This window comes from Loa loa (genome assembly GCF_000183805.2).
Source record: "Loa loa unplaced genomic scaffold supercont3.686, whole genome shotgun sequence".
NCBI classification, from domain to species: domain Eukaryota; kingdom Metazoa; phylum Nematoda; class Chromadorea; order Rhabditida; family Onchocercidae; genus Loa; species Loa loa.
The window spans coordinates 5,061-17,092 of NW_018108866.1; the positions used below are offsets into that span (position 1 = coordinate 5,061).

The 12,032-nt window shown below is 29.1% G+C and overlaps 2 protein-coding genes across 2 annotated transcripts; one reads left to right on the forward strand and one right to left on the reverse strand.

Moving 5' to 3' along the window:
- Positions 1–2,942: 2,942 nt before the first annotated feature.
- Positions 2,943–4,053, forward strand: LOAG_08673 (hypothetical protein; the record flags this gene model as incomplete). The annotated part of the gene is made up of 4 exons (XM_003144203.2): positions 2,943–3,028; positions 3,234–3,455; positions 3,627–3,710; positions 3,911–4,053. Coding segments are annotated over 4 exons (535 nt in total), but the record flags the coding sequence as incomplete, so codon positions are not given.
- A 1,510-nt stretch (positions 4,054–5,563) lies between these two features.
- On the reverse strand, positions 5,564–8,004 carry LOAG_08674 (immunoglobulin I-set domain-containing protein; the record flags this gene model as incomplete). Its single annotated transcript, XM_020447763.1, has 7 exons — positions 5,564–5,651; positions 5,898–6,021; positions 6,652–6,819; positions 7,027–7,065; positions 7,109–7,204; positions 7,353–7,570; positions 7,875–8,004. Coding segments are annotated over 7 exons (863 nt in total), but the record flags the coding sequence as incomplete, so codon positions are not given.
- Between the last annotated feature and the right edge of the window lie 4,028 nt (positions 8,005–12,032).

Genomic DNA, 12,032 nt, shown 5'->3' on the forward strand with positions numbered 1-12,032 from the left:
ATTTCTAATTGAAAAATTTTTAAATTACTAGTTTTATTTGGATCTATAAAAGCGTTAAACCAAAATAATCAAGTAATTGCAAAAAAAATAATTTTAAAAAATCGACTTTTTCCTATCATCATTTAACATTGTATCATCATCTTCATGTCAAGAAAACAAACAAAATTTACAGAAAAGATCTACAAGACTAATTAGTAATTAGACCTGTAATTTACCTATCATCCTGGTGATCAAATTTTAGACGAATTTAACCATTGTTTTATCAGTACAATTATCACGCTTAATAGTCTCGATAAAATTGTTTCAATATAGTCAATCGTTTGAGATCGATGAAATTTAGATTGAAAATTTGAGCTAAGCGCCTAAATTCTAAATTTAAATATGAAATCAACAAAATAGGTAAAGCAATTGAAATAACAATGACAAAGTAATGTGATGATAAAAAATATGAAAAGATTGCAAATGAAAGAGATTTAATTGTAGAATATAATGAATAAAATTTGTTTGGTAACTTTAATCATTTGATAATAACTTTTATCAACAATTTGTTTACAGTATTTGGGCGCAGCATTATTGATTAATTTTTTGGTATAATTAAGCAAAAAAATTAATTGATATTAGATGAAGTTTTTCTTCTGAAATTGAGCTTTTTCTTTTTCTTTTTTTTCTTTTTTATTTCACTGCAATTATTAATATCTGAAAAGAAAAACATTATTTTTTAACATTGAAAATATGAAAAAGATATTTTGATATTGCTATAACTTTTGTTGGTACATTTGCGCTTCTTTTTCATATGTTTCTTTTTGAAGAGTAGCAAATTTTTAATGGTGACACAAAAAAAAAAGGAAAAAAATAAGAAACGAAATGAATTCGCAGGAATTAATGCTAATTTTGAGATTTATTAAATAAGGAATAATTAATTAATGAATAATAAATAGGAATAATTAATTAAGTTTCATTTTTCGATTATTGATAAGCAAAAAATAGAAGATAATGTAATCATCACATAATAGCTGAATTCAAAAGCAAAGTTCAGGTTTGGGATCCATTATTCATCGTTAAAATTGTCAGAATATGAAATGCTTGCCAAAAATAGAAGATATGAATTTTATTGTGATAAAAGTATTTTTCCAATTAATTAGCTTACATTTTATTAAAGAAATTAGTTGAAATTGACTTTTTAAGATTCATTACTTTTTTTCGTCTCGTATACTTTCGCCATTTTGCGCCCAACTGGATTCGACACAAAATGAGAAATATCGTGACATGAATTTAATTATTAATGAAATTCTGTATAGCAGTAATATTTTAGGAAGCCAGGTAAATAGAAGATAAACAGGTAGGTAAATTTTATCAGGTAAATATGATTGCAAGTTATGTTAATTGGAAAGAATCGCAACAGAGGTGACATTTTGCTTCTCGTAAGAATCATTAATTATCAACTAAATGAAACAAATAATTAGTGTTTATCTTCTTGAGTAACATAAAAATAAAAAATTATTTGTTGGTATTTTTAATTATAAAAATGGTAAATTAAAAAAATCGGCTATTAATAATGCAGAAAATGAAACTTTTTATGATTATGTGGTGAATAAATAGAAGTAAAGTATTCATCAGGATGTAAATGAATTTTAGATCAATTTATTGTTTGTTGTAAACAACTTATAATTTTGTTCAATTGGAAGTAATTTACTAAGTAAAAATGTCACCATTCAGTGGTGACATTTTTACTTAGTAAATTTCAGCGGTAGAAGAATAACAAGGGTACCTTCTTTTTTTTTTTAAATCTCTATCCATTGAAATAGATGAGTTGGAATGTTTTTTTTTTTTTTTTTTTAATTAAGAAAACTACCGTTATGTTATGATTTAATTTAATTAGTATAATAATTTACATTTAATATCATTTGTCTTGACCTATGACCTGAATAGCAGAAATTAGTAATGATTGGGCATAAAAGCTCAGAAGTTGAAATTTTGCAATTTCAACCGATGCACTCATTGCATCTCATTTCCTGATTTATACTCAAAATCCGATTATATTCGGTTAGAGAAAAATTGTAAATAACGAATGTTAATTTAAAAGAGAGAAAAAAAAAATAGTATAATTTGTGTAATAACATAGGAATAAATTACCGAATGATTCAGTTGTATCGTTTTCCTTACTAAATCCGATGGTCACTAAAGTCAACAAAATTATAGAGAGAGGGAATTATGAGAGAGTGAAGGTAATCAAGGTGAAATGATTGTTGATCGGTTAGTTCACTTGAGAAGAGTCAATCCAGTTGACAAAATTTCTTTAATAGTTATTCAGACAACATTATTTAAGTGCACCATTTGACCATTGAGATATTACTATCATTGGTCATTCCTAATTTTGTCAACATTCAAAGAGTGCAACTTCCTCATTGCTAGTTTCATCCATCGAATTGTCAAATTGTCATCGTTGTCCACCTTGAAATTTATGAAATACACTTGAATTTTATTGCGAGAAATGCGCAATCTTTTAGAGAATTGCTTGTTGCTTTTACTCTTATTTATTACTTCGGCAACTGATGCTGAACGGAAGTTTCAAATTATTTGCGCAGATGAATCAGCTTACTGCAAACGGAGAAGCCATCTATGTCAAAGTAATGCATTTCATAGTGTCATGCGGTCGCTTTGTAAAAAGTAAGTATATTGTGTGCTATATATTTTGATGATGTATGTATCCGTCTATCTGAACCGGATTGATATTTGGGAAGTATTAGCACACAATCAGGTTACAGCAAATGATGAAAGTTATCACTTTTAATCCGGAAAAGGATTACGATTATGACGTTGCCTTATTCTCTTCGGTCATTCAAATAGCTTTAAATAGTAGTTTATAAATCGAAATTACTTCGGAAGGAAAAAGTGTAGTGGATTTAGCATTCCATTTCCTGATCAAATTTCCTGTTTTACAGGACATGCAATTTGTGTGAAGATAGTCGGAAAGAGGAGATTATAGAGGATCAACTTAAGCAAGAACCTGAGAAAGAACCTGATTTAGGTTTGTGATACCATTATTAAAAGTTCGACAGTTTGTTTAACTTGAGCAATTTCTCAACTTTTTAAGGCCAATTATATCCTCTATCTTATCATAAAATTATACCAATTTTAAAATTAAGTTAGAAATTACGGGATATCATAAGAGTTGAGAGTAGTAAAATGAAGATGCCATGATATTTAGGTCATCTGGTAAGAATTTATTTTAGAAATTGTGGATGTGGAAGATAATGAAGATACAGATAATGTCGAATATTCTGAATTAGAAACAACAACTGATCAAGTTGAAGAAGAGGAGGAAGAAGAAGAAGAAGAAGGGAAGGAAGAATTTACGGAAAAGCAAATAACTACACTTTCAACAACTATCCCACATTCTACAACAAAAAATTGGAAACAAACTGCATGTACAGATTCATCAACAGATTGTGAAGGTATTTGAATTTGATGAATATTTCAGTGAGATTTTACCTTAATTATGTTCAAGATGAAATTTTGATTGGTCCTAATTTGTCTAAGATCTCCCGGCTAATTCCATCTACAGTAATGATTATTATCATATTCCGATATGGAATAATTACGGTTTATGAAATAATCAGTTTTAGACAAACAACATTTATGCAGTGAACGAACGTACGCACAACTGATGCGTAAAGAATGTCCAGAAACATGTGGTTTATGTTCATTAGGTTTGTCGTAATTAATTGTCAATTAGAAATAATGAATTTTAAATTATGCATAATGTGTTTAAATTTAATGAAGTCTGAAATAAAATAGGACTAATTGAAAACAAAATTATCTTCAGTTGTTTCTATTTTTAATGCAAAAAATATTTCCACATATTTCAACACTCTATTAAGGATTATAGAAATTAGTCCACAATTTTTAGGTCATCGATTGTCCACAAATATGTGGAAATGCTGGGATATAGCACCGAATTGCGCCGAATCATTATGCAATCGTCGAAGTTACCGACAGCTTATGCAAACTGTTTGCAAGAGAACTTGTTCATTGTGTCATTTGAATGATTGAGAAATTCTAAAAATCTAATGATTTATTGAGAGATTGAAAATCCTCAATTTTGACTTTCAAAAAAAAACAAACAAAAGAAACGATCAAGTAAGTGCTACTACTAGTAGTTGCATCCTATTCTGAAAAAGAATGTGGATGAACTTTCCGAACGGATAAATGATTTATTATTCATGTTCATATTTCTTTTCTTGTTTGAAATTTCATCAATCACAATGGTTAAATGCTAAAGCCAATTTTAACATACCAAAAATTTAAATCTTTCTCATGACTGTAAAGCATTTCTCAAAAATTACTTTTTCTGATTGGATTTAAATCAATTAAAAGAAAGAATTTTACTATCATAGAAGCATAAAAATATCAAAACAATAGGAAATTATCTGCATACATCATTTCATACAAAAACAATTGGGAAAATAATTAACACTGAAACAACTCATAGAAATTTTAAAAAAGTGAAAGATTCATATTTCCGGATGATAACAACTGATTAAGCAGCGATCATAAAATGAACATGTAGCTGTCTTGTAGATAAAAAAAAAAAAAAAAAAAAAAGCAAGGAATTTATAATTTTCCAACTTACGTAGAATATAGGACACAAAAAGTTTTCCGCTTTAAATAAGATACAAGATGAAGAATTCTAAAGATTTTTCGAAAAATTCATAATCAATAAATGTTTCTCTTCATTTTTTTCCCCCACCATAATATATTATTTGTATAAGGCTGCAGAATTATCATCCTAATGAATGGTTAATAAAATTTTTTCTTTTTTTTTTAAACATTGCTTCCCTATTTAGCTCTAATTTTAATTGACTTGGAAAAATTGAGATTATTAACGTAAGGTACAGCAAATATGAGATATACACAGAAAAAATGGGTAACAAATAATAGTAGGCTTAACATATAATAAAAAACTAAAATTGGAAAGCTTAAAAAAAAAGGCTGGAAATCATTCATTAAACATACTAGATTATATGTAACGGAGGAATATGCGGCAGTAGAGAAAAGTTATGCTAAAGAAAATTGAACCTATTTTTTCTGCAAATTGATTTCAAATTTTTAAACAATAGAAAATAAGTAGCTTAATGAGGTTACATTATTGGTTCTTTCAAGAAGAATGTGATGAACGAAATTAATAATTAAATTGAAACAATGAAAAGGAGAGAAGACTTCGTACTTTAAATTTTGAAAAATTTATGACTCAATCAGAAAGAAGTCCAAAAATCACGCACTTTGAAATGATAATCGAAAAATTTTTGAAATGGCAGAATGAAAAGCTCTGAGGCACGCATCATTCAGCAAATATTTATGTATTAGTAAAACAACTGAATCAAAAGATACATTAAAACATTCCTTCAAAGTAGGCTATTTGGAGTAATAATTCTATAAAAAAGCAGTTATTTCCCAAACCGTTATTTTTTTGGATGGCAGTGGTGCGAAAAAAAAACAAGGATCAAGAATGCACATTGCTGTGCCTACCTGCCATAATTTTTTTTTCTTTGGTTACCGGATTTTATTCCAGTTCGTTATTATAACCTAAGATTGGTTGCTGTTGTGATATATTTTTATTATAACCAAGATTTGTTTGTCGCTTCTTCCGTCTGCAAATGATAGGTAAACTTTCGAGCAATAAAATCACATAGTATTATTTTGCTCTTTGTTCATCAAACAAAGCAAAATAATAGATTATTAACTGAGAATAAAGATAGTATTATGATAGCTCTTAAGGAAATTTAAATTCATCTTGCGATAAAATGTAAAGTAGCTAGTGGTCAATAAACATAAATATGTAGCTTACATACTTATACGAAAGTTGAACAAAAGTGAAAAAACTAAATTCAACAAACCTTTCACGTTTTTCAACATTGTATGTTTTATAGCGATTGAAAGCCGAGCATGCATAGATGATGATGAATAGCAACAACAGCGTGATGATAATAACTATTAGTGGATAAATCCATCTATATGAGCCTAAAAAATTGAAATTCTATGACCATGAAATACTTTATAATAATGTCGCATTACTGTCAGCTTTAAAATAATAGATCTTTAACCGTATTACATTAAATGTTAAACAAGGAAAAGTTGTATATATGATGATAAAACCATACTAATGCTACAATCTGTCATCAATTTCCACATTAAAAACGAACTTTTCTATATAGTCTAGCAACAATAAGTACTCAAGTATAAGAGATTAATATTTTTTGGAGCAAATTCTTATTGTAAATCGAAAATTTGAAATGACTGGAATCAATTAAATTTTATAGGCAAAAAGTTAATGCAGATGAAAATCTATCTATCATAACATTCAATTTGATAATACGTTCATAATTTCGCATCTTGCATACCTTCCCTTGTGTATGGTTCAAACTTGCTAAATCATTCTTCTCATTCTTTACTATCAGCGTTTTCTCCCCTCGTAATTCTTATTTTAAATAAGAATTACGCCAGTTGAATATTTTTAATTTTAATAAGTGTTGTAAGAAAGACTTATACGAATACAGTTAAGGATTTCAGTCCATTTTTCTTTGATTCAAATGAACAAATTATGTTTCATTACCTGAACAATTAAAACATACTAAACAGTGCAGAACTTACTTTTCACCTTAAGTTCACGATCCAACCGTGATTCCCACAGGATATTTTTGCCATCAAGAAATATGGAAAATGAATTTTGTGCAATACATGAATAAAATCCCTCATCATCAAATTCAACTTTCGCAATTTGTAAATCATTTTCCAAGAAGGTTATCTGCTCCGTCGACGCTGTAACATTTTTGTTTCAGTAAGTGAAAAAGTTGTAAGCAATTATGAATATTTAAAGATGCATTTATGTAAACTAAAATTATAAACTTAGACGCTTTTATTGGCTACTGAAATTTTTGTTTTTCGTCAGATTAAGAGCCAGTCTTTGGCTCCCAATTATAATGAAATTAAAAAATTCGATGTCAACAATAGCTATATAACACCTACCAACAGGCACATCATTTTTATACCACCGAATGGTTGGTTCTGGAAAGCCTCGTACAGGGGCAGCTCAGCGTTACTGTTTCACCTTCTGTTGCTCTCAGAACGGAAGCTTTAACGCGGAAATGATTATCTCCAACTGCATCCAATGTCTTCGAATGATTTACATGGAAGACAGGTCGCACTATAATGATCACAAGTAATCCAATGAAATTATTAACATACAATTAGCATCTATGAAATCTGATCCATATGCTCCATCGAAATAGTCGAAATAGGACTGGGAATTTCATCAGTCATGAACCTTTTCTAATTAAGAAAAAAAAACTAACTGTTCACGAATAACCATCCCCATACTAATTCATCTTCTTCGGTGATAATTTCACAGCGATATCTGCCAGCACTCAAAATTGATGTGTTACCAAATTCTAAAATTGCTCGCGTCTGATTGTTAATAAGCGCTGGGAGAATTTCCTTATTCATATCCCGTACAAAGTGAGCTTCTTTGATGGGCAATAACTGCTGAGTCTGGTTGGACATTGCCTGACACCTAAACAGTCGTTCAATAATTGAACATTTATGATCTCTCCCTCATTTCTTCTAATTTCAATCCTTAGAAGAGTAATCCTATTTGATCATTAAAATTCTAAAGTTCTAAAAAATTTCTAAAATTCCAAAAAATCCACCGATCCAATATTCTCTCTTCATCTTTTGATGAAATTGAAATGAGTAAAAAACTAAAAATCAAGAATCACTTTAAAACATATGAGAACTTCTGTGGTTTAATTGCAAATCTATTATAAAATAATCGTGATACAGAATTCATTCAGCCAAATAGAAAAATCCGAACCTACCATAAATTGGGTACATTGGCCTTGAGAGGATGATCATCACCGGATTTTGCTGAAGTAGCATTGAAAAGTACTGCCAAATTACCCTGTGCAAACGAATTACTACCAGCGAGAATTGTATTGCACGAATAACCTGTCAATTGACAATTCTTTGTAAAAATGAAAATTAACCGAGAGCTGTTGATGATGAATTTAACATCAAATGATATCTTTTGTGATCAACAGTATGAACAATTATCATACGAAAACTATGAGCATATATATCCTCGAATATTTCCTATTTCCTGGTATTTCGATATTCTAACTAGAAAATGGATAAATGAAATGTTGCAAATAATAATCACTGAAACCGTACTGTTATTTATATATAACCATCATATGACACATATAACATTACGTACGTATCATATCATAAATTTCCAGGAAGAGAAATCCTGATATTCTTAATTTGAAAAGAATAAAATACTAAAAAGAAATAAGAATAAAAATAGAAAAAAAAAACTTAACCAAAGAAAATGATTAAAATAATTAAAATGGATCGCATATGTTCGACGTATTTTTCTCGCATTATCGTTAATTTCTTTAGTAATTCTTCAAATCAATAATAAAGGAAAGGTGAAAGTTGGGGAAGGAAAAAAAAGAAGAACACAACAGCGTCTGTTCGTTTGTATGTCCACTTAATTGACGAGAAATATGACATAATTTGAAATCAAGTATGCATACATATAGAATAGAGCAGCTACTCTCACGCACATCCAACCGTATTTATTTCTTCTGAAAACGTTTTTTTTTTTCAAGAAAAAAAAAATCAAACATTATAACGCAATAAGCATTTTCGAGTTTAACATAATTCACATTAAAATGTCCACATCAAAGTGGACATTACAATATATAAGAATGTAAAAAGCGGTTTTTTTTTTTGAACGGAATGACGCGAATATCAAAACGATTCCTAATTATACATACAATTTATATGAATACAACAAATGATTCACTTATACTCTTGAAGTGGAGGAGTAAAATTAAAAACTTTTCATATTAATAATCGAGAGTACTAAATGATAGGTTAATATCAGTGATTAGAAAAAAAAAAAAAAGTGAAAGAATTTTAAGTGTACTTCAAATCATCACTACTCGTAACTTTCAATATTATGACATATCTTGAAATAAGTTCGAATTTAATCCTAACAAACCATCAAGTGAATTTGGCTAACAGAAGCAGAAGTCAAATCATATTTAATTTTAGCTTCAGAAAAAAAAAAAAGCTGGAGAAAAAGAATAGCCTGATCGCATGTTTTATCGTAAATACAAGTACAAGTACCTGAGAATTATTAAGAAAAAGCTAACTATCAAAGTTACAATCTGTAATTTATATCTAGGCTTAAATTTCAATTTTCATTCAAAAGGTTTGACAATTGGATGAACGGGTTGCGCTAAACACGAAATATGTTAAATTTCTTAAAATTCAATAAGTTATTTTTAATTACTTCGAATCAACCACAAGGGATATATTAGGATTATCTATTCATTTTACTGAATTATAACTTTTGGAATAGACAGGTGGAGTTCGAAACCATCACCAAAATACACAAAAAAACTTGGAAACAATTCATACCTGAATTTGGTATAAACAAATCCGATGGGGAAAAAAATACCTTTCGTCGGAAAAATCAATCATTCTGATTTTCCGATAATGAGAGGAAAATAAAAGACAGATAAAAACAAGGTCAGCTGTCACTAGTGCTACAGGTATACCAACCATTTTTAATCAAAATTATCCATTACTATCAGAATCATTACGGTAATTAGTAGGTAATCCTGTTGCACATTATAAATGCATAAATAAGCCTCCGGAACATGCTATCAGAAACAGGGAATTGAAATCAGGAAAAAAAAAAGAAAAAACTTTTTAACAACTTCGAATTTCTGATAAAATGTATGCTTCTTCCATACATCTAATTGCTATCATTTATGGTTTAAAACAAAACCATTCATCGAAAAAGATTATGTAACAGAATAAAAGAAGTAAGGAAGTGATGATTGAAATTAAAAGCAAATCATAAAATATCTCAGAAATTAAACTAAACGAATAAACTTCATCTTAGCTTTAACTTTCAGATATATACAAAAAATTACATTGAAGAGTATAGCGGAAGCAATTATTGGACATAAAATGAAATTTAAATTCTGAAATCAAATTCGAAAGCAAATAAGAAACGAATATAAAGATAGATATACACATGTGAATATGTCAGCCATCGTTACCAAAACATACTAATGTGATGGGTTTAAGCGAATCGTAGTAAATTCGTTTTTTTTTCTTTAGCAATATAGCATCAAAAATGTTCGAAAGAAATGTACATTTCTGAATGATACGTAAAAATCACGTTTTTTAAGCATATGCACGTATGAAGGATAGGTATTCATCACAGTTTTTTAAACAAATGCACGTACGAATCACTAACCATTATCAAAGTTTCTGCTCCTATATTGCACTTTTTAAAGAAATTTTTAATTAAAATTAATTGAAATTAATTTTCAAAACGTTATAATTTCTCCTATACAATATATTAAAGATTTGAAGGGAAAAAGCAAATAAAAACTGTCAAATGATGACAGCCATAAAGAGATTCTTAAAGAATCAATTTACGATTTACGATATCCTTAACAAAAGTAAGACGGTCCGCCACATCCTTTTAATAATGCGGATGTGGATGTTAGCCTGAAATTTATTACGGAGATTCCAGACTCACCTAGGATTTATACCTTTCTCAGATTTGAAGCGCGTGTATAAACCGGTATGACGCGTTCACTTATTTTACGTAAATTTCCGTTCTACATTTAAGCTCTTCATTTAACAAATGTATTCACTTTCTTGAATACAATACAAGCATTTAGTTATATACTAAGAAGAGTTAATCAATGGAAGATAAAATTAGGGGTGGTATAATTTGAGTAATAAAAAGTTTTGATATTAAAAGGTAAAAGTTAAATGAGAAATCTTTTGCAAGAAATATACACGCATTACTTACGCTTAATTACATCAATAATGTAAACAATCGAAAGGGAAACACATAAGAAGCAAATTCGGGATACAAATATAAAAATATTTCCGTTTAATGGAAGAAATTTCGAATGTATCGATATCAGTATCAGTATCGTATCGTATCAGTATTGCTATCGGTATTACTATCACTATCAGTGTATCATTTTTAGTATAAGTATTGGTATCGATTTTGGTGTTGGTATAGATACCGATATCGGTATCAGTATCAATATCGGTATGAATGAATTAACCTTTCAAAATCCTCTGATTGAAACGTGATATATCTAAATTGCATCAGGTTATATGATATGCTTATATGAAAACACAAGTACGAGAAATGTTGTCACAATGTAATGACAATGGAAATTTCATGATGACAAGAAACCTGTTTTCTAGACACACTTTTCTCTTTCACCTTTAACATCAATAAAAAGGAAGAGAGAGGGGAAGAAAGAGAGAGGGAGAGAGAGAGAGGGAGTGAGGAGGAGAGAGAATAATTCTATCAGCTTTTTTTCATTATCTAATAATCTACAAATTAATGAATCATTAAAATTGTTTCTTTTTTTTTGTTTCTACTTCTCAAATCTGATTGACTTCTTACATGAATGCACGCATTTGTAACGATGACTAAACTGATGACAGGGATGAAAACGGAATGACGGACAACATCTTTTAGTACGTGAACATGTCGCAAGTACACGTATCTATGAAAGAAATAAAATACTTGATCCTTTGATTTGAGAAAACAATAAAAGAGATTACGTGATCAGGAATAAGCTTAATTCTTCCGTTTCCTTTTTTTCTTTTACAAAGCTAATTTATAAGCCCGAGATTTTCCGGAAATAGCTACCTTATAAGATTAAGATTTTCCGGAAACAACTAGATATCCATTATGGATGTAAGATTTTGCAGAAATCCTCTAAAGAGAACAACATTAAGAAATAATTTTATCATTTATCTGAATGCTAAAATAGAACGAAAAAGAAGATTACATGGGAACGGAATAGGAAAAAAAAAAAAGGGATGTGCAAATTGGATTGTATGGGAAGGATCTGTCAAAGCTGTCGTACATTTTTCTTCCATTATGAAGAATGGAATATGAATCGAAATGGACT